At 39.7% G+C, this 24,291-nt stretch overlaps 1 protein-coding gene across 8 annotated transcripts in view; it reads left to right on the plus strand.

The window, feature by feature from the left end:
- Nucleotides 1-24,291, plus strand: part of PCNX1 (pecanex 1) — a 130,072-nt gene that overhangs the window by 38,820 nt on the left and 66,961 nt on the right. For 3 of the 8 annotated variants that reach the window (XM_042849372.2, XM_005309364.5, XM_042849369.2), the window contains exons 7-8: nt 8,435-8,567; nt 13,917-14,101. The exons of 2 other annotated variants lie outside the window; for them this stretch is intronic. In XM_042849372.2, the coding sequence (XP_042705306.1) occupies nt 8,435-8,567; nt 13,917-14,101 (318 nt within the window). The remainder of the gene's footprint in view (nt 1-8,434; nt 8,568-13,916; nt 14,102-24,291) is intronic. 3 more of the 8 variants (XM_042849370.2, XM_008174475.4, XM_042849371.2) reach the window with 3 other exon arrangements.

Genomic DNA, 24,291 nt, shown 5'->3' on the forward strand with positions numbered 1-24,291 from the left:
CAGGAGACGTCTACACAGCAGCTGGGAGGTGTGATTCTTTGTCTGAGCTAGTGCCTAATAATAGCAGTGTAGCCATGGCGGCAGCTTGAGCTAACTACCTGAGTACGTCCAGGAGGTTGAGTGGGATTGTACTTGGGCAGCTAGCCTGAGTTGCCTCATGTATAGCCACAGCTATGCTGCTAATTTTAGTGCACTAGTTCAAGCAGAGTTACTCCCTTCACGGAAGTGGAGTCCCACAACTAGCTACCTAGGCCGTCAGGATTGCTGTTGACTTCCTGCTCCTTTCCCAAGGTTCTCCAGTAGCTTAGATACACTTTCCAGAACTCCACCCAAAGGTATGAGACTGCAGGTTTACCTCTTCAAGGGACCACGTGGTAAGTGTAGCACATAACACAGAATTCTAACATAGACAGTCTCAAACCTTTTAAAAAAATAATAAACCCTCCAGGCATTTCTCTGCCGCAGTTTCCTCTCCACTAGAGGTGGCTGAAAAAAGGAATCCCTTTCTGCACAAATGTTTATATTTTTCAGAACTTGCTTCTGAAGCAGGATGAAACATCAAAAACAAAATATCCATAGAAAGGGATTTTGGGAGGGGGCGGGGGGGAACCTCATATTTGTGAAACTGACTAGAGCCTTCCAGTCTGGTTGCCAGGAAGCAAGAGAGCCAGCCACTCCTTGCCAACATCCCCAACTGGAGCTGGAGAGGTGCTATGCCTCTCTGTCCCTAGGAGGAGTTTGAAGGGGGAGGGAGAGAAGCAGGGCACCATGGTACTGTGCCTCTCTGTGCCACTGGGAGTGGGAGGAGGGGTCAGCACTCTGCTGTGCTTCAGAAGTTTTGTTGAATTTGTAATAGATTCAGCAGACTACTACACTCTACTGAACTGGCATTTGCTGATGAAACTAAGCTTCAGCAGAAAATTCCCAACCAGCTCTACTCCTCCACTCCAGAGTTTTGTGTGTTTTTTGGGGAAGGGAGTGCAACGGCTGGATTCAGGGTCCTCTGTGGGATGCAGGATCCTTCTCCTGCAGCTTTCTGAGTTCTCTTCTCTTCCAAAACATAGGGCCTCTCCCCCTTGGTCAGCTGGCTTCCTCTGACCTTGACCTGTCTGTCCCCTTTCTTCCTCCTGCTCAAACTTCTGTCTGTGTGTCCTGATTCCTAGAGCCCAGCAAATCTGCAGATATCCGTGGACCATGTTTGCAGATCATGGATTCGATGCAGATACAAATTTTGTATCTGTGCAGAGCTCTGCCTATAGGTCTTTCCTCATTAATCCTTTCATAAACTTTTTGCTTTGTCTGCCTGTCTTTTTCTTGCTCTAATAACTTTAAATGCCAATCCCGGATTGAGAAGAGTGGGGGAAAACTGGTTCTACTCCTGCCTCCAGCCAACCTCCTTAGCGAACCTATTATCCCAGGGTGCTTAATCCTGATTAGACAGTCACTGAAGATCTAACATCCACCAATGTCCCTCGTCTGGCAGAGATATGACAGCTCATGGTGGATATGCATACAGGCATTCATGAGACAGCAGTTTTCATAGTAACTTCATAATATCAACCATGTTACCCAAATCGTCACGTCTTCACTTCAGCCTAACTACATCTGAAGTTCCAAGTTTTTATACATACATAAGTAGAGGTGACGCTTCACATCAGAACTCTTGAATGGGACACTTGAATTTTGGGTCTGGGTTGAAATTTTGTTGCTCAGGGCTTACCTCTAATTGCAAAGGATATGGTAAACTTCATTTGCACTCAGTCTGTTTAGCAGATGTGTGTGTATGTTCAGAATAAAAGGCCTAGAGTGCATCACTGCAGCCATGTGGACTGAACTGCCTTTCTTCTAGAAGGATGGAGTATTTTACCAGAATGATTGAAATATAAATTGGGTAACTTAAGTTGTGTAGGCATGGTCAGAAACGATACTGAGTAAAAATGTCTTGCTGATCTGGTTTGCTTCCTGTGAGAGTATTAGGAGGAATATGCTTATTTTACTGACAAAGGTAGGGTTTCTTACTTTTCTAGTGACCTAGATTCTCTTCTAGAAGATTTATACAGAGGGTCATATTTTCAAATCTGAATGCTTAAGGTTACAGATCTAATCTGTGTGCCAAACTTCAGGCACCCAGGTTGAAAACATGGACATGAATAGACATTAGGCTCTTCCTTACTATAGTGTGTGATGCACAAGCAATCAGTCTTGACTTTCAGATGTCATGGTGAGTTTGCAGCACTTGTTACTTACAGGTGGGTTTTTTAAAATCCAGTTCAAATTTACTCAACTAGCCACATAAATGGAATTTCAGAAGGTCACTCAGGTGTTTTAAGAGTTTAACTGTGCTTAATCTGAAGGCAAAATTTTCAAAAGCACTTGAACTTTAGTGCCACTTATTTTCAATGACACTTAGGCTCCTTAGTTGTGTGTTTGAAAAATTTTACTCTGCCGCTTGTCCCTCTTTTCTTAGCTGCCTTCTTTTCACTCAGGAGTTCACCAAACCATACTGATTTGTTAGTCTCTAAGGTGCTACAAGTACTCCTGTTCTTTTTACTGATTTGAGGATTAATTTGGGATTCTGTGGTGGGTACTCTTAATTAGTATAAAATTGAATGGAGCCTCCTTAATTTCAGTAACAGGAGGAAACATTGCATTTTTACCTCTTGCATTTTCTCTTTCAATTTTTAAGTTCAGTTTGGATCGAGAACAATGACTTGTGCATGAGAGGTGTAGCATACTTCATTGTACCAAGGAGTCGGAGTTTCTCCACACCTATGTTTACCTCAAGTATTCAAACACAGAATCTGCTATGAAAGAGAATAAAAGTTTAGTTTATTTTATGGCAACATGTGTTCTCTTAAAAACTAGTAATATACTATATAACAATATATACAGTCTAGCTTCTTGAGCCCTCACAACTGTTTGAAGCTTTGTTACATAATTCTGCATAAAGCACTTAATGATGTGTATATGCCTTCACCTATATGTACAAAAGGAAAGCAAGTAGGCTTTAGAAATGCATGTATAACAGGCATGATGGTTTAGCTAGTGTTCATATATTCCAACTGCACAGTCTGCTGTTTGATGGATCTGATAGTTATATTGAGGTTTTGAAATAACCACTTGACCACCCTACTATTGGTGGGAATGCAACCTATCAACTTGTGCATAATTTTTCTTTAAAATAAAATTCTAGACCGTACATTGGGAAGATAGACTTCCAATTAGGGCTGTCAAGCAATTAAAAAAATTAATCGTGATTAATCAAGCTGTTAAACAATAAGAGAATAAAATGATTTAAGTATTTTTGATGTTTTCTATGTTTTCAAATATATTGATTTCAATTACAACACAGAATACAGTGCTCACTGTATATTTATTTTTATTACAAATATTTGCACTGTAAAAAACAAAAGAAATAGTATTTTTCAATTCATACTACTGTAATGCAAATTAAAGTTGAACTTACAAATGTAGAATTATATACAAAAAAAACCTGCATTCAAAAATAAAACAATGGAAAACTTTAGAGCCTACAAGTCCACTCAGTCCTCCGTTTTATTCAGCCAATCACTCAGACAAACAAGTTTGGTTACAATTTGCAGGAGATAATGCTGCCTGCTTCTTGTTTACAATGTCACCTGAAAGTGGGAACAGGCATTCACATGGCACTGTTTTAGCCGGCGTCGCAAGATATTTACGTGCCAGATGTGCTAAAGATTCATATGCCCATTCATGCTTCAACCACCATTCCAGAAAACATGCGTCAATGCTGATGGAGGGTTCTGCTCAATAATAATCCAAAGCAGAGTGGACTGACACATGTTCATTTTCATCATCTGAGTCAGATGCCACCAGCAGAAGGTTGATTTTCTTTTTTGGTGGTTCGGGTTCTGTAGTTTCCACATCAGAGTGTTGCTCTTTTAAGACTTCTGAAAGCATGCTCCACGCCTCATCCCTCTCAAATTTTGGAAGGCACTTCAGATTCTTAAACCATATGTCGAGTGCTGTAGCTATTTTTAGAAATCTCACATTGGTACCTTCTTTGCGTTTTGTCAAATCTGCTGTGAAAGTGTTCTGTTCTGGATCATCATCCAAGACTGCTATAACTCAAAATATATGGCAGAATGTGGGTAGAACAGGAGACATACAATTCTCCCCCAAGGAGTTCAGTCACAAATTTAATTGACTTTTTTTTTTTTTATACAAGCATCATCAGCATGCAATCATGTCCTCTGGAATGGTGGCCAAAGCATGAAGGGGCATATGAAAGTTTAGTATATCTGGCACGTAAATAACCTTGCCACACCACCTACAGAAGTGCCATGCGAAAGCCTTTTTTCATTTTTAGGTGACATTGTAAATGAGAAGCAGGCGGCATTATCTCCCGTAAATATAAACAAACTTGTTTGTCTTAGCGATTGGCTGAACAAGAAATAGGACTGAGTGGACTTGCAGGCTCTAAAGTTTTCCATTGTTTTGTTTGAGTGCAGTCATGTAACAAAAAAAATTACATTTTGTAAGTTACACTTTCAAGATAAAGAGATTGCACTACAGTACTTGTATGAGGTGAGTTGAAAAATACAATTTATCATACGTGAATTTAGATTGATTGATTTTATGGTAGTGCCTTTCTTAGTCTAGAAATCTTCCCAAAATAATTTCGTGAGGTGAGTCTTGTGAATGATGCTGTAGACAGTGGAACCAGTCCTGCACTCTTCAGTAAACAAAAAATTCCTGCATTGTAGAATAGAATCAGTTTTACTGAGATCAAGCGTTGGCCAAGACACAACAAAGGTTATCTACCTCTCAAATCTAAATGCTATTGGCTCTTGACATTTACATGTGAACACAGATGCTGGACCTCTCTCAAAGGTCTTAAGAGCCCAAGTTTTTGTATGGACCACAAGTTCACAATCCCCAGATGGTAGCACTGTACAATTGTGAGTTAATACTATTCAGTCTAGATAAACTGCCCTCATAAAAGAGGTTGTAAATAACATCAATTCTGCTCAAATACTGACTTACAAAATAATCTTCTGTTCAACACTAAAGGAATCTTAGGTTCTAAAATAAAGCTGTCATCATCATGGTTAAACAAATTCTAGAGTGGGATAGAAACTGGCTTAGGAACTTCATTTTCCATTACTATTGGTGAAACAAATGGCAAGCATTTTGCTTGAGATTTATCAGCCGCCATCCCCTTTCTTCAAGCATAGGGGAAGATACAGAAATACTAGCTTTATTTTAACTGTACTTAGTCTTACATCTTCATAATGATGCAGTGTTTTAAATCTTGTTCACTTTCAGAATGCTTTGCTTTTTTAAAAAACAAAAAATTAAACTTGTTCAGCCCAATGTCTTAATGGTCTTGCTTAAGTTGTTTTAAACTGGAATACCATTTGTTCTGTGCTGCTAGTTTGTTACTTGTTTACATTAGACTGAGTTTCTTGGTTGCACCTTTGACATGTAGCTTCTTGAGAGGACAGACTTGTATAATATTCACTAACTCACAACTATTCAGTGGTCTGAATTTGACAGCAGGAGAGGTCCTTGCAGTTGAAAGCTTTTTTTTGTCCTGCAGTTAAAAGAAGTAATGCATAATGGCTTTCATACAAGCCAATTGGGTGGCCTAATGGCAACTAAGTCCCAAAATGGTGTCTCTTGGTTCCAGAGGCTGAAATACATCTGAGGGCTGCCCTTGCCACCCTTAGGGAAAGTCTTAAGATCATGAAAAACCCCAATAGGAGTCAGTCAGATTATCTAGAACATTGTACACACAAAAATTACATTAAAAGATCATCATTAAGGTTGCAAAGTTAAGCATGCATAAGCTAGTAAATGTCAGAATTACGGTTGCTTGGGCAACTTAATTAGTTCCCCCTGTGCATATGTACTCTGATATAGTCCTTGATTACCTGATCAATATTTTTCCATAGGACCCCTGCTTCATTCAGTGTACAGTTAGAGCAACTATTTCACTATTTTGTTTTCTCCACATTGTTCATTGTGTGGTCCCAGGCACCTGTTTTGTCCTTCCTCTTCAAATCCTGCTCTACAGACAAAATTATTAACATTTTATTTTGAGATTTATCTGTGGCATTCATCACTATAATACTTGTGGAGCACTCAAAGACTAATTAATTTATTTTCAAAACCCCATTGTGATGTGAGTGGGGTGGTGTTATCCCTGTTTTACAGGCCTACAACCTGATTTTTGAGAATGATTTTAGCATTATATAGCACTTAATATGTTTAAGACAGAACTCCCATTGACTTCAGTTGCAGTGGTGAGTGCTCAGCACTTTTTGTAAATCAGACTCCAGGATCGGAAGTCAGACAATCAAAACATGAGGAATACCACACAATTAGTGACCATCTGTGAAACTGTTGATATAAGTGACTGGAATAGAATCACGTAGGAACTGTGTGACACAGGCAGAAATAGAATTCAGTTCAATTCTCCAGGGCAGTTCTTCAGAGAATTCAATTCTTTTCCAGCAATCCCCTGCCTCATTCACTATATGCCTTCCAGGTTCTTCAAAAAGGGAAGCAGGGGTTCTATAGCCCACAGTCTCCTTTCAGTATACACCTCTGAATCATCCCCAGGGCAGGTCCATCCTATACATTGAATGGGAAGGGTGGGGTCTCTAGCATATGATCATGTAACTAAAGACTATATAAATGCATATGCACAAGGGGGCTGAATTAAGGTTTTATGTGGACTTAACTCTGCAATTTTCAAACTTTGAGTTCTTGACTTTTCAACTTTGATGTTCTTTTAATGTAGATTTTTGTGTATCTTAACTTTTAAAAAAGCAAACTGAAAAAGCAAAAATGCCATGTGCCGTATTGCTACTCATATGGGTCATCAGCAGCGTTGGAGCCTTTAGATGCACAGCACAGAGCTCTGCTGACCTAATGGCAGTAAATGATAGTAATAGTAGGTTGTCATCTCTATGTGGACCAGCATGAGAGTGGGATGGAGAGTGGCTTTCAAATATTTGCTGACAGCAGATGAATGGTGGGACTTGGGAATAATGGGTTCCATTCCAGACTTTAGAGAGGAGTGTTCTTTAGGGGGCTCATTTCCCGTCTACCCCCAAACATGACCCCTTCTGTCCCGTCTCCTCCAATCTGTCGCTATTCCAGTCCTTTCTCTAGTCCGTCCCTGGCTCCTCACTGTAGTACTATTCTGCTCAACTAGCCAGTCCCAGTCTCCACTGCTCAGGCATCTTATTTCAGTCCACTCTCTGTGCTCAGTAAATCCTACCCTCATCCCTCCAGACTCCCAGTCCCAGTTCTCCTCTTGCGCCCCCAGCTTCTCATTAATGTCTCCCCATACCTCTTTCTTCCTGTCTCACTGGTTCTCAGTTCGTCTCCTTGCCCCAACTAGTCCTCCTAGGTCCACCGATTCAGCTGTCATCTATTCTGCCTTCATATCAGGTAGCTTACTCCTTTAGAATGTCTGGACCCAGCAGGAGAGTCATTGAGAGCACAGAAGAGACAAGTGCCCTGTCCTCAGTTAAAGTGTCCAGACCTGGCCCCAGAATGGCCTACAGCAGCCCAGAACTGAAAAAGCAGGAAAAGTCATCCTCTGCCCTGGGCAGAAAAAGGCCCAGTACAGATGCAATTTTCTGGGAATTTAGCTGCTCAAATGTAAGATGATGCCACTGAGCATGTGTGAACTAACTTTTATTTCTAAGGTTTATACCTTGACCAAATATGGGCCAATTTTTCACAGAGATTGAAAAAGGTACCTCTCTGACACACAGGCTACCTTGCTGCCACTCCCAGCTTCTAAGGATGGAGATTAGAGCTTTTTAAGGAAAAGTACATTATCTTTGAATGTGGGAAAATGTATTTTTCTCTAGCCTTGTTCTTGGAAACAGCTGAAGAATTCTGGCTGAAATTTTCTCAAAAATTCAGCCTGAGGCAAACACCCAGCATAGAAACCTTCAGACCGAATGATTCAAGTGTGGTGAAATTTATGTGCAAGTGAAAAGAGGGTCCTATAATGGGAAGTATCAAGCAACCTTAATAGGTAGTGGTACCAGCTCCACTTATAATTTATTCCTTATATTAGGGACCTGGAGAAATTAATCCAGTTCCCTTCACAGTAAAATCTAAAGTCTTGAAGGAAATAGACAAAACTTTTTGGAATCTTGGCTATTTGGACATGGGGAAAGACAAGTAGGGTGTGTATTTAAAGGAAATATAAATCTAGCTATAATAAATGTGCTTTTGTGATCCTATTTAAGGTAAAAGATGACAGTAGTAAATGACTTGAGTACAGTAAGTGAAAATAATTAGTTTCTCTTGCTGCAAAATTCATTAACTGGGGTGTGGGGGGGGGGAGGGGGAAGGAGAGATTTCAGTTGCTGTGTATATAACTGGGGCTGGGTTCCTGTTTGACCTAAAGTCTGTCTTGATGCAGCAGCACAAGCCAGCGAGGAGACTGTCATGTTTCACCGTGAACGCAGCACATTTAGGCGTCAGGCAGTACGGCGCCGGCACAATGCAGGGAGTAACCCCACCCCTCCCACATTGCTCATCGGATCGCCCCTCAGGTATGGTATCTAAATGTTCCACCGTCTTTAGCATGCATGCAGCAGACTACATATTTCCCACACCCACTAGCATTTCCAAAAAGCACTTCCTTTCTCTCCTCACCTTTAACCCTTTTTGGGCTGTCTCTGCATGTCTTTGGACTAGCTGAATTTGTGCATGTGTACGTGGCACTTCTTTCCCTCCCTCCCCCGCCCCCCATGACAAGGTTAGCCCATCTCTTAACGTGGCACATGTGGGTTTAGATCAACCACAAAACAAATGAATGGTAACAAACTGACTTATACTCAGTTCTCTTTCATTTTAATTTCGTGTCAGATCTTTAGATACTTAAATTTCAAACATAAATAAGAAAATGTTAAATCAGCATCTCTTTTTTCTCCCAAGGGGGAGAGAGGAGAATAGGAGTACTCACACTTCTCAGGAACTGTAGAGGGGAAGATAGCTGCACCATAAAATTAGCAGGATAATGTAAACAGCAAAACTGTCCTGCAAAAGTTCTAAATCTTAGAATGCAGCAAACCACTGCATAAAGAGCCAGCAATCAACCCTGTCAAAATAGAAGTCTTTGAAATAATTCATAAACTAGCATAATCTTGTTTTTAATAAATCCCGTAATATTGCTTGATGCTAACTCTACTTATATCAAGTACCAAATGTATGTTAAAGTAATAGTCTATATCTCTGTATTCTTAAGGCCTGTCCTCAACCTTCTAAATTAACAGTTAATTGCTCCCAATATTATGAGCTGTCCAGCTTTAAATTTGAGTAGTACTCCTGTAATTTCTTTTACTGAAAGAATACAGGAACTGAGCAAACTAATGCCTTAAATCTTTAATGCTGTGTAAACCAAACAGTTCTTAAACAGGAGGCAAGGAATCATGGCTTCAGCATGGCACTACTGAAGCAACTACTAGACAGAGTTTCTAAAATATCCTTGGAAATCGGGTTTGATGCTTCCAAGGTCTTGTTTTGAGACACTTGGCATCGATTTTTCTATTCTTTGGGGCAAAAGGAGAGAGACACTTAAGTAAAAATGTACACATCTTCTTTCCCACTTTGAAGATGACATTTTATTCTGAAGAAAATGTAAACCTAGTGTAAAACAGTTTACACTTTCCCACATTCCTGCCCGGTTTGGTCATCTCTTATTTCATTCTAAAAATAAGTTGCAGAATTTGACACCCTACTCGTTTCCATGCAGTGGCTCATCCTGGTTTAAAGGAGTGGCGGTGAAAGGAAGTTTCAAATCTGCTTTCTGTGTCTGAACCTTACTCAAGCGTCTCTTCCATTTTCTCCCAAATGTGGGCATTTCTCCATTGTTCCCACATCAAATATCAGTTTTTTCCCCTCTTTCCTCCATATCAGAGTTGCATTGGTTTATTGCAGGTATATAGGCATGCTCCTCCTGAATTTTGGAAGCCACTTTTTAATGAAGATGCGTAGGTCTGACCCTAGGCACTTGTAATCAGCTGCAGAGACAGTGCCAATGAGAGGGAGAAACTGCCCAAGAGACAGGAGCTCAAGAAGCTCAGATAAGTGAGGTTAGACCAGAGTATAGTTAAGGAGTAATTAGTGATAGCTTGGCTTCTGATACCCATCTAGCCAACTTCTATTATTCAAGATACAAGTTAGTGAGTTAGCATTTTTATTGGCTATTATGGTACATAGCAATACTTAATTGAGTTGATTTTTTTAAAATAAACTTTACTAAAGGGAAAAATAGATGTTGATCTTTATTCTTATTGAACATAGATGATGAAAAACAATTTTAAAAAAGTGAACAACTTAACAGTGTGGGCTATAGCAACTCTCCATACTTTCTTGAGTCACCTCTGTGTGCTCTACATCATATTCACTTGCATTGTGTTCTCTGCTCTTCTAACGGAGGGTAGAGCAATTGTTTTGTCTGTAGGAGATCATGCAGATAAGTGTGAGCACTAATCATTGCACATCAGCCCAAGAATGGTAATGTCTGTGACTTATGTGGATCAGAGAGAGCAGAATAGAAAGCAAATGAGGAACTATCTCAGGTGTCCCTGCTGCTTAAAACTGGAGTTGGCAGCTGCCTCCTTCTCCTCACTAGTGTAGACACCAAGATTTCCATGACACGATTGCCTCTGACATACAAGTGGATTTTGTTGTGGGGACAATGAGAGAGCTGAACTTTAAGGACATAACTTCTTATTCAAAGACAAATATTCAAGAACGAGAGAACATAGAAAAATTCCGGCCAAGTAAATTATCTTCTTTATACATGTTGCCCATGCCCCGAATTGTTCCTGTGTAAATGAAAACCAGAACCCATTATCTCAGATCTCTGAACATCTACAAAAAAACACATCACCAGAACTAAACTGAAATTAAGTATTTGAAATATATATGCAGAGCCAAATACTGGTAACAGACGCCTTACTAAAAGTATTATTTGTGATGCCGGCTGGGAGCCCAATATATTATAGTTTAAAATGTCTTAGCCTATTTTATATCTGACTGCCAGTCAACCAGTGTTACAAGTGACCTCATTCTTAGAGCAAGAGGGTCACTGGTTATTTGTCACAAATTTGAGATACAAACTGAAATGTATTTGGAAATTATTCATGTTAAATATTCTTCAGACTTCTACATAACTAGTAGAAATAAAAAGATGTTCCTTTTGTTTGTGTAACTTGGTGTTAATGGGAGTTGTATGTGCACTGAAGAGACCCGTGAAGTAAGAAATAAAAACTTAATGTGTAAAAAAGAAATGCAGAGAAATATATGAATATAATCCATTATGATCTGATTTTAGTAATTTATTGGAAAAGTATTGATCACTGCAAATACATAGGCATTTTCTATCTCTGCTAATAGGAAGTAATTATCTAGTTCCTATATTGCTGCTCAACTCTATTGCTGCAAGTTTTAAACTTTTAATAACAGTTAGGCATATTAACCTTTAGTTGCCCTGATACTGTTTTCTTTAATACTCTTGCCAATGAGACTTTTCTTTCCTAATCTCTTGACTGTGGCATAATATTCGATGTCATAGAGACGGTCATTAGAAGACTTGTGCAATCCCATTTGAAGTTTCCAACATACATTTTTATAAGGATGTCTCAGTAGTGAAACATTTTATTAAAATAGACTAATCGCATTGTGTAACTAGACATTTGGCCAAGAAAAAGATTTTAAATTAAAATATCCAGTAAACTCTGAAGGCAGGGTGATAAAATAGGTACGTAGACATCCGTTGCCCTATTTAAAAACAGACTACTTCCAAACTCCCTGATAAATACCAGCAGTGTGCTGGGCACTTCAGACATAACGCTGTACACTAACATTTCACTGTACATGACCATCTGTACTAATGTCAGACTTTAGATTTGACTTCTAAATTTACTTGTGTTTGAAATGGAATGGCTCCAGAAGCTTTTTGTATTCAGAATTATCTTGTGGACTAGATAGAATAACGCTCCTTGTTGGATATTCTATAAAACTGTTACTCGGTGTTTTGCTTTCTTATTGTCATAGGATTTGATAGCTAAAAGAAGTTAAGTACAATTTTTAACTTATAACTGTGTTTGAAGGAAAATCTATTCAGGTAATTATAGGCTGTTTAGATTAGCCTTATTGCTCTTCTTGGTAATGCTCAACTGAGACAATGAAGCATTCTTGAAGGATGACGCATCTTTGAATCTTATTTCCCTAAGGGCTTCTGTTGCCATGTAGTTCACTGAGAGCCTTGTCTACAGCAGCAAAACACTGAATTAAATAAGGTTGAAAAGCATTCAAACCCAAATATGTTAAAATATGGTATAGTGACTTGCAAGCTTGCTTTTCTCCATGTGCTGTGTGCATGTCTGCTTTATTTTGCATGTGCTTTTTAACACCCATTCTCAAAACATAATCTTGTGGTTTTTTCAATGATTTTCTAAGAAGGGAACTGAAAAGCAGAAGTTCTAGAATATATTCTGTTGCTGTAATCAGGTATAGTCCGCACATATACTTGTATATATACTTAGTTGTTGCCTTGTTAGTCAGCTGTAGAACAGCATATTCCTAAAAGGCACCAGAAACCACCTACACTTTGAACTGCTAACAGGAATGGACAATGATGTTCTGTGCATCACAGGGGAAACTTGTTTTGCCCAACCAAACCATAAAATATACAACATATCAGGGTCCTCAAATAAGATAATTTCTTATTTGATCAAAGAGAGAACATTGTGTATATTACAGTTGTGCAACATGCAGTTTCTTACCTCACCAAATGAAGGAAGATTTAAAAACACAGTAGCCTAGTATGCGATCTGCTAGACACATTTTTAAAATAGCATTTTTTTTTTTTTGCTACCTTGTTTTAGAAGATTTTAGTCATGGCTTGGTATAACCACCTACAATGTGTTACTCTGCCCATTTTTTGTCCTTTCAGGTCTGTTTCTGTTGAATAATAAGACTTTATATCAAAAAGGTAGTTTTGAAGTGGAAATAGGTTGTAAGAGGAAAATAGTATTTTTAAAACTGGAAGGGAAATAGGCTGTAAACGCCTCTTGACCCTAGGTGGAAGTATTAGAAAAGTTATTTCTTGGTACGTGTATATCTTTGGGCTTAAAAGAATCTCTGTTCTTGATACCAAAATTGGGTGCTAATAGTTCTAATGGAAAGTTGACACAATAATCAGTTTAAAAATAATCCCAACTAATAACATTAGAAATCTAGTTTTACAGTTTTATTTTACAAAGGTTTTGTACTCTATTCAGCTTGAACAGGTAAGCCAAATAAAGCAATATATCCAGAGTTTATGTAACTACAGTACAGTTACTTGTAAGGTCTACTCCAGAGTTTGACTAGTAACTTGGCCTGAAGGTGTAGAGAACAGAGTGTAGTTGGACAGCCAGCAGGCAAGCAAATGCTCCTATGGGTCCCTGACAAAAGCAGATATTCAGCAGTTCAGCAGCTCTTGCTTTGAGAAGCATCAGAGGCACATAACTATTACAAAGATGGTGTCTCTGATAGTTAAGTATTTTTTTTAAAGTTAAAGTAATATCTTGCGCAACTTTGCCATTTCACATGCAAATGCACATGTCCCTAGAATAGCATTATGTGGGGCTTAAGGACAAATTAAAAAGCAGTAAGAATAAACAATTTTTAAATGGTGTAGTAGAGGATTTGGAATATATTTACTTAGCTAACTTCTAAATACTCTGCTCTACAGTACTCCTGAGTTGTGATAGCCTATTTAGTAGGCCTAATGGCTTTCCTATGGTATGCTTTATTTTAACTGTCTTTTTTTAATAGTTTTGTTTCATCACTTCTAGCTATTTTTTATTATTCCCTGTAATGTTTCCCCAATCCATGTTTTTTCGTAGCCTTCAAGATGGTCAGCAAGACCAGCAATCCACAACACAGGTCAAAGTCCAGTCCCGCCCCCCTTCCCAGGCAGCTGTGCTCAGCGCTAGCGCCTCCTTGCTGGTGAGAAATGGGAGTGTCCACTTAGAAGCATCACATGACAATGCATCTGCTGTAGGCGGTAGCAGTTTGCACGATGAACTTGGTATGCAGGCCTTATGTAACCTTGGTGACATGGAAGTTTTAATGCCGCAGATTTATGGGTAATAATGCACTGAAATTAATTTAAACCGAGATCTTCATTTCAGAAATGTATGGGTGCATTTCTTAGAGGGAAATATTACTTCTGGTCAGTTCCCCACTCCTTCATAATTATTCCTTCCCCCCTCCCCATTTCCTTTAGCAAGTACACTATAAAAACACCCTTAAAAGAGGCATAGATTTAAGGGATGCTGTATGTGCTTTCATGACTTGAACAGCACAATAGATCCAGTATTTACACTCATTAGAAGCTGCTGAATTTAGTTTTCTTGGTCTCTATTGACTCTATTTCATTTTGGTCACAGAGTTTAGCAGGGATTGAAGTCTATATTTTTCTGGTTCAGGATGAGTGTTTAAAAATGTACTGAAAGCATCTTTTTATGGTCTCCAAAGAATTCCTGCTCCTAGTGGGCCATGATATATTGGACCTTCAAATGTGTGTGGAGGGGTTAGGGTGAGGGGGGTGAGAAATCATAGGAAGTTGAATACAGACAATGTCAGTTATTGCAAGTTACAATTGTAAGAAGTCAGCAGCTTAATTCAGATTAACGCATTTTATTGTTTGTATTTTTGAGATTGTCTCCTAATAAAAATTTAAGTTACGTGAATGTTATGCTGCTGCCGTTATAAGCATTTAGTTACCACGATTAGGAAGATATCTTCTGTATGTAACTTTACTGGTCAGTTTGAAAAAAATTTCCACACTTTCCCCCTTTAAGTCAGTCTTCTCTAATGCACTGGGCCATTTTAGTGCCTCTTAATATATAGAGTGTACTTTTAAATCAAGAGGTCTTAAAGCACTTTGCAAATGCTAATTAAACCTCTTAGCCACTTCTGTAAGGTCAGTAAAATCATTACAGATGGGGAAGCTGAGATACAGTAATGTTAAGTGACTTGCCCAAGGTGATACAATAATCTCATTAGAGATGGAAATGGACTAAGGCAGTGGTTCTCAAACTTATTTCATTGGGACCCCCGTCTTTGTGTTTGTAGTCATTTACAACCCCCTACAAGTACATATAGTGCCACCCAGATCTGAAGGCAGAGCACCAGTCTGAAGGCAGCACCACACCAGCAGCAGAGAAGTAAGGGTGGCAATGTGAAAAGTGATATTCGTCAATATCACTTTTCACAGCTGAGTTAGCGCCCCATTGCCATCCTTACTACTGTGCTGTGGCTGCTGCTACCCCAGTCTGACAGCTGGAGCCCCACCACCGCCAGGTGAGGGATTGGGAGGGTGGGGGAAGGGAGCCCAAGCCTGGGCTGCCTCCCAGTGAGGAATTGAGGGAGGGGGAAAGAAGAGCCCATGCCCAGTGGTGGGCTCTAGCTGTCCCCTTTATCCCTGCCTCCTGGGTGTACACAGTCCTTCTGCATGAGCTCCAGCCACCTGGGGCTGACAGCCAGAGCTCTTTATAAAAAAAAAAAAAAAAAAGTCACCCAGCTCACACCTCCTTTGGGAGGCCTGCCTTATAGTTTGAGAACCGCTGGACTAAGGTGATCTCAAGGGGTCCTTTCTCTAAACAACAAACCTTGGTTCCTAACTTCAACATGTAAACAACTGCTAATGATTTGGGGGTCAACACAGGACTTCTAGATTCTTGGGCAAAAAACACAGCAAAGATATTAAAATAGGGTACATGTAACAATAACTTTTATCAATGACTGCTAATTTTTTTAAGGATCTACCGATCATAGTTTGAGTGCAGTTCTGTAAAATCATGATGTTGATAAATTAACAGCTAGTCTGTTTTAGACCTCACCAATAATCCCTCATTAGGAGATAAATGTGCAACATCTTATTCTTCACAGTGCAGATGAGAGAATTAGAGTTGCTTTGTGTAGTGCACATTTTAAGTACAGTTTTAGCATAGAACTTACCACTCAAAAGTATCTTCTGGTTCCATTGTGTTCAAATTTTAAAGCATAAGTTTGCATTTCATGATATTGTACTTTATAACATTAACTGCAGAAATGTGAATCATACCCTTTCAAATCACTGACTTTTTTTTGTTCTGTTTTGTTCTACTAGCTGTTCCATTCCTGCAGAGACAGGTTTCTTGGTTGTTGACTCACTGAGTATCTGAATGATTTGATACTTCTAGCTGGGTTGAATGTCTCCTCATCCATTCTTCTTTTGGTCACAAATCGCTGGTCTGCTTCTTAGTTGCTAATCTCTCCAGATCCCTTATCACACATCCTTCTTGTGGCATCTGTGCCAATGATGTCTGAATTTGGTTGACTAGACGTCTTCATTTTTCTTGAATGCTGTGTAGAGTTGAAATTTGCACTTCCAGACCAGGTATCTTCTCCTCTGGTATGTCCACAAACTTGCACTTATGGAACCAGGCATCTTATTTCCTTCAGCAGAAATGAAATCATAGCACATCCAGGGCAGGGCATAGCAATTGTTCCCTCATCACCTGTATTCACAACCTGGTGCAGCCATACCTAAATGGAAGGAACCGCACTTCCTCCTTAACTCCCCTGTCTAAAAGAGCTCCCCAGCCTGAGTGCCACACTATTCAGAAAATCTGTTCTTGCAACCTGGGAGGCTTTTATATATGAAATATAAGGAGCTAATTAATACTACTGTATTTCCAACTGGCAGCGTAGTTTGAGGACGGTCTTTTGGTAGAATTTCTTTAGTTAAATAAGTCCTATGTTCTCAGTTCTGTATTCTCTCCCCTTAGTTATATGTTGGTAGCCACATCCAAGTACATTGTAATAGACTTTATTTTGATCAAATCTTAATCACACCATCCTTTTTAGCAATCTAAATAAATACCTTGTTAATGCCCTGGCATGTTGATATTGAGGGTTATAAGACTAGAACCAGAAACTCTTCAATTAAAATGCCTAACTCTGATACTGATTTCCTCCTAGTATTGGTCAGTCTTCATCTTGTGCTAAGTTTTCTGTCTCTAAAAGTCTAAAGTTTTCTGACTTGAAAAGTCTGCTTGCACGTGTCACATAGGAAGTTTTCCTAAGTGAGTGCCATCAACTTATGCAGGATCTAAGCTTTCATGTTTAAAAATAAATAAATTAAATCTGGCCCTTGCACTTGCAAAGAGAACCTTCCGAACTTGAACAGTGTGTAGAAATGCTGTGCTTTCTTAAGTTTGTAAACAGACTCTGCTATTACTATTGTTAAGTTTTTCCAAGTTATGACAGTGTGAAAACTTATCTGATTCTTATCAGCTTTCAATGCTAAGCAGAACCCCCACGTAATAAAATCAGTTTTACCTGTTGGTGTTTGGGAAGTCACTGAAGCTATCCTCACAGGAAAAGCACTCAAAAATAGAGGATGGGGAAAAGAGATACAGTAACAGATACTTCCCGCTTGACAGCAACCAGAAAGTTGAGGGAAAGGAGTAGTAGTAAAGGACACCTCTACTGTAGCAGGGACAGGTCACGGGCAATAAACAAAAATTCACGGAAGCCCATGACCTGTCCCTGACTTTTACTAAAAAATAACTGACAAAATGTGGCTAAGCCCAAGCCCTGCTATGGGAGGGTAAAGAAGGGGGGGAGGGGTCCAGTGCCCGCCGGCATGGTGGCTAGAGCACAGGTGTCTGCCCGGGAATGGTGGCTTGGAGCTGCGGGGGTCTCCCGCCAGCTGACAGCTCCAGCTTCGCTGTCCTGGGGCTGACACAGAAAATGTCACTGAGGTTACAGAAGTCTAGGATTCTGTGACCTCAGTGATATAATCTTAGCCTTAATCATAGGACTGGAAGGGAGCTCCCAGAGGTCATCTAGTCTAGTCCCCTGCACTCATGGCAGGACTAAGTATTATCTAGACCAGCCCTGACAGGTGTTTGTCTAACCTGCTCTTAAAAATCTCTAATGATGGAGACTCCACAACCTCCCTAGGCAATTTATTCCAGTGTTTAACCACCCTGACAGGAAGTTTTTTCCTTATATCCAACCTAAACTGCCCTTGCTGCAATTTAAGACTATTGCTGCTTGTTCTATTCTCAGAATTTAAGGAGAACAATTTTTCTCCCTCCGTCTTATAACTACCTTTTATATATTGACAATTGTTATCATGTCCCCACCTCAGTCTTCTCTTCTCCAGACTCAACAAACCCAATTTTTTCAGTCTTCCCTCATAGGTCATGTTTTCTAGACTTTTAATTATTTTTTGTTGCTCTTCTCTGGACTTTCTCTAATTTGTCCACATCTTTCCTGAAATGTGGCACCCAGAATTGGACACAATACTCCAGTTGAGGCTTAATCAGCATGGAGTAGAGCGGAAGAATTACTTCTCATGTCTTGCTTATAACACTCCAACTAATACATCCCAAAATTATGATTGCTTTTTTGCAACAGTGTTACACTGTTGACTAATGTAGCCACACTTTTTTAGCTGCCAGTGGTGATGGCCAGTGAAGCACTTCAAATGTACAAGACATTTCCAAGCTGAATGCAACACACCAGATGACGTGTTTGAGCAAGGTCCAGGCATAGCACTCTGGTGAGAATCCCAGCATTTTTTCCTTTCCTAGTAGCTGGAGGCACAAGTGTGGCTCCTCAACTGGGCATGGCACTGGATGGATGGATGGTGGAGAGCTGTATCTTCAGTACTTCCATGTGGCCAGTTAGCTTTAGTACTAGTTGTAGATGCAGCCTTTGCGTTATTAGATGTCTAGTAAAACCTCAATGTCTGATGCTATGGGAGTTTGGGGACTTGTATGGATTATACTGTTACTTCAGGAAGAAAGTATCAAAGATCTTGAGGGGGAGGGAGAAGGGAAGGGAGCAAAATATAGCGTAGACAGTAGAAGACAGTGTGTGGAAGGAAAAGCGAAATGGTCTGAAAACAGTCTGTCCTGATGTACTGTACACAGCTTTTAATTTGGTGTGAGCCCATGAAAGTGAAAAAATACATTTCAGCATGTTGGTTTTGGGAGCATGGCCTGGCAGCAGAGATACTTTTCACTGTGGTTAGTAAGTTAAGTCCGAGGGCAAGTAGGTGTCAGGTAAATTTTGTGAAGTCCTTTGTCACAAAGGGGTGTGGATGTTAATGTTTGTGAGGCAGTTTAAACATGAAGAGTGCTTACTTACTTGAACAAGTGCTTGATTTCTAGACCTAGGATGAGATGCCTGTAAACCAGAGGTGGGCAAACTATGGATATGGCCCAGGGGACTGTCCTGCCCAGCCCTTGAGCTCCTGGTTGGGGAGGCTTGCCCCCGGCCCCTCTCCTGCTGTTCCCCCTCCCCCACAGCTACGCCGCTGCGCGGGCAGCACTTTGGGCAGCGGAGCGGTGCGCTCCTGCCGAGCAGCGCGGGAGCGTGTCTCGCTCCGGCTGGGCAGTGTGGCTGCCAGACATGCTGCTCTTAGTGGCATGGTAAGGGGGTCGGGGGGTTGGATAAGGGGCGGGGGATCCCGGGGGGCAGTCAGGGGACAAGGAGCAGGGGGCAGTTGGATGGGCAGAGGTTCTGGGGGGGGCGGTCAGGGGACGGGGAACGGGGGGGGGGGGGGGTTGGATAAGTGTGGGAGTCCCGGGGGGCCTGCCCACCACTGCTGTAAACCATTCTTGTGAACTTCAGACAGCTATATCCTTCATTTTAAAAAGTGTAATATGGTTGATCTTGTGGTAATAGAACAGATCTAGGGGTTTGGAGCCCTAGGTTTTATTCTAAGCTGTGTCACAGACTTCTGTGACCTTGGGCAAATCACTTCACCCCTTTTTCCTTATCTCTAAAGTGGGGATGATGATTACCTCTCAGGTTTATTGCAAGGTTTTAATTTATTGATGTTTTACAAAATTTTGAGATCCTTGGAAAAGTCCAATAGAAGATCACAATTTACAATACTGTCTCTCAGCATTACCTCAGTCACTTGCCAGTATAAATGCTTGAATCTGAATCAGTTCTCAAACATATGTGCACAATAATAAAATAAATGAATGGGTGTGGGTAGGGAAATTTTTAAAGGCACAAGTAGCAGGCGCTTAGTTTTCATTTGTACCTTTGGGAAATCTCCCGTTTGGTAGTTTGTCACATTGCTCTCGATTGTTGGGCTACTATTTTCACAAACTCTTACCTTATATTAATAATAAAAAAAAAAAAACACTTTAGAGTTCCAAAAACATAATTATATGGACTTTACCCCAAAGCTGATGAGCTGAGGTCAGTTAAATTTCCTTTCCTTTTAAGATGCAATTTTGCACAGCGATGAATGTCCTCAACTTCTGTTGATTTGAGTGGGTTTGTCTTGATTAAGATTTACGATGTTACCTAATACTTTCTAACATGTTCTAATTCATTCTAACGTTAATGTAGCCCAAATTGCTTCATTAAGGCTTTCAGCATCTTGCAGAACTAGACCCTAAGAGGCTAGACAAAGGCAAACTGATCTTTAGCCAATAGGAAACGTGAAGTGAGTTCTGGAAGTAATTTGTCAAGAGAATACTTCAAAACACTTAGGGCTTGTCTATACTTACGCGCTGGTTCGGCGGCAGGCAATCGAACTTCTGGGTTCGATTTATCGCGTCTTGTCTGGACGCGATAAATCGAACTCAGAAGTGCTCCCCGTCGACTCCGGTAATCCTGCTCGCCGCGAGGAGTACGCGGAGTCGACGGGGGAGCCTGCCTGCCGCGTCTGGACCGCGGTAAGTTCGAACTAAGGTACGTCGACTTCAGCTACGTTATTCACGTAGCTGAAGTTGCGTACCTTAGTTCGATTTGGGGGTTTAGTGTAGACCAAGCCATAGATTCTAAGCATGTTTTATGCAAGTTAAGTATTTCTGGCTTCAGCCATCTGAGCTGCTGACTCTGCCTTTCTTGCACCTCGTAGCTGCTGAAGGCCGGCTCAGACAGGGTCCCATGGATCTCTACATGGATCTCATTCTAGAGCCACCACTCCTCTGTCCTTGGGCACAAAGTATTCTCTGATCCTTTTCGCAAATACCCACATTCATCTTTTCTTCTTGCCATCTCAGTTCAAGACTGTAATCTGTACTTCAGTGCTTGAGTACCACTGTGTTGGTTATATGCAAATATCCCAGAGCTTCTCTAAATAGGTTGACATAACTGTTAATACTCTAGAAGTATTTTTAATTTGAACACATTTATAAGCAGAGTTTTCGTAGAATTCACAGCTCTTCCTTTGCATAAAAAGTTACTAATATTTCTATCAAATAGTAACTAAGGCGTTGTGTGGGCAGATGCCATCTAGTGGCCAACCATATTACTGCCTGTATTTCTGTACTTGCACAGCTGAAATTTGTTGTTTAAATTAAATTAATGGAGATATCCCATCTCCTAGAACTGGAAGGGACCTTGAAAGATCATCAAGTCCAGCCCCCTGCCTTCACTAGCAGGATCAAGTACTGATTTTGCCCCAGATCCCCAAGTGGCCCCCTCAAGGATTGAACTCACAACCCTGGGTTTAGCAGGCCAATGCTGAAACCACTGAGCTATCTCAGTCTCCTTTCTCAAATCACAATTGTTAAAACAATGATAACTTAATAAAAAGATATGAGAATCTGAATATTTAAAACTGAAGCAGTTTTTTATTTACTATCTCTTTATTCACAGGAGTAAGCAATATCACTTCTGCTTTGGCTCCGAAAATTGCAACATGATAAATGATTGTTCTGAAATTGTACAGACGTTTTATACTCAAACTAAAAGTTAAAAGTAACATGAGATTTTAAAAAATCTTAACTTTTATTTTCAAAGACTGCTGTGGTAAGAGGATAGAGGGGGATAGATTCTTAATAGATAAACATTCAATATCTATTTATAGTCTTCCATAATTAAAAATACAGAATTAGATATGTGTCCATTGGCATCTTTTGACTAGAACTTGGGGGAGGAACTTTGTGACTACTTCCTCATCTGGTCGTTTCTACACTGCGTTGTAAGGATCTCACACATGAGCTGCAAGTCTGTCTACAAGTTTCCATGATGCCCTAGTCCTTGGTTTTCTGAGCATATATCTAGTCAAATGCTATTTTAGCAATTCATGAAGACTGCAGTTGGTAAAATCATTTTAATCAGACGAACTCTGGAGTTTAATAATAGAATCTCTAAGGACACCCAAAACTTAACTCTCCTCCCCAAAAAACAATCTTTTATTAGTCTTTCCTGCTTTGGGTGACTTAATATGTTAATAGAACATCACTTTCTTTCCTTTTAGAAAAAGACAACTATGTTTTATCAAGAAGATGCCAAAATTTGAATCTTAGAGCCATATTTTTCACATAAGTGAGCTAACTTTCACTAGGAAGGGTATCCATTTTTAGCAAAAGTGTGAAGCATGGCAAATATCTTGGTAAAGGTGCATCCATTCAAATGGAAATGAGAAATCTTACATTTTGAGTGTTTTGTCTTTTGCTGCAATTATTTGTCATATTTCTACTTACAGGGAATATTTTATTCCACAATGGGCTTTAAGTGATTAAAATATTCTACATTTGTAGGTCTGGATTTTGATAGATTCAAAGAGGTGTTGGGGTGAAAAAAGTGTGTTAGAACCTCCGCAGCTGCAAACTCTTCTGAGACAATGTTGATGTAATAGTATAATCTTTTAAGACAACAAACTTACTTTGATGTCCAAAGTAGACTAGTTCTTAATTGCACATAAATTTTATTGAACTAAATTATCTAAATCCAACAGATTGAGAGGATATTTTTGGTGAATACTCAATTCTGATTGTAATAACTGGATTGCCTCTGTTGACTCCCATAACAGGCTGTTAGCTCAGTTGTTCAAGAGCTTCAAGAATTGGGAATATCCCTAGCTGATTTATCTGTTTATTTTAAAGATAATTTGTTCATGTGTTGAAATGTGATTTGTTTTTTTTATCAGTCATAAATAATAATGTCCTGGCCAGAATATGAAGCGTGTAATCTGATGTTGAAGTTCACTTCAACTACTAAAATCTTTCTACTGATGTAATTGTGAAACTTAATTATATAAATGGGATAAATCGGTGGTGGTAAAGCAGATGTATGGGGCATTAGTTAAAATTAAATTTTTAGTTAAAATTAAAAATTGTTTTGGCAAACTATGGACACTTAACTGGAGAGCCTAACTGAGGTCTTAAACTTACAAAAAGACATTGATATTTGAAATATTAATTCAAATATCTATAGTGTCCGCTGACTACTATAATCCATAGCAAATATAATTAGATATAGTGGACAAACTTTCCTTTAGCCAAGTTTAGTGCATATTGTATGCAACTTATAACATGTATAAATGTCTTGCCGAAACAGCCTTTTCCCTTTTGGTCTAATTTACAAGTGGCCAGATTGCTCCAAGTTTCCTTTTCCCTTACTCTTTTATAACTACTACTGTTACAAGTAGCACTTAAAGTCTCTAACTCAGTGGGAAGTTTTTTTTTTATGCAGATATTTTCCGCTTACTTTGTGCATTTAAAAGCACTTTGCATCAGTTACACTGTTTTTGTTGGCTGTCAGTTGCGTTTCCTATCTCCTCACCACCTTATACTTCTCTAGGGGGAGCTCAGATGTACCTGCCTCCAAGACTCTACAAGAATTTGGGGTATAGAAGCTTATGAGCAGTCAGGTGCATGTACAGAAAGGAGGAAGGAGAGGGTTTTATCATGTTAGGTGTTGCTCTTGGGACTGCACACTAGAGCAGAAAAATATTTTTCTTATAAAATTAAAAAATGCAGGACATACAAGCTAAAGTTTACAGTGTTGATTTTGATTTAATAGCTCTAAAACTATCTACATGAGACTGCCAGAGATATTTATTCTAGACGAGATGGAGCTGATAGCAGAACATTTTCAATTAAAAGACTTTAGAATTCATTTTCTAATCTTTAGGCTGAAATATCCTGAATCTGGACTTTAGGGCAAGCTTCCAGGTTTTTGGGGAGAGAAGGGCACAGTAAGGACAAGTATCTTGTGGGTCAGGCAGTTTACTGTTTGGGCTTGATTTTCATTTCTGACTGTTTTTTTCTATAGTTCTTAGATTTAGGAACAGGCTCGCTCTCTCTTATCATTGTTGAAATAGATGCTGGTTTAGCCAATGTAAAAACATCAAATTAATGATGTTTCTTTAGCTCCCAATAATACCTTCATTTTCCAAACCCTGTTAAGTGCTTGATCCTAGAGCTCTCTGCTTGCAGTTCTTTTCTCCTCTCCAAAGACGAG

Source organism: Chrysemys picta, chromosome 4, assembly GCF_011386835.1.
Source record: "Chrysemys picta bellii isolate R12L10 chromosome 4, ASM1138683v2, whole genome shotgun sequence".
NCBI lineage: Eukaryota > Metazoa > Chordata > Testudines > Emydidae > Chrysemys > Chrysemys picta.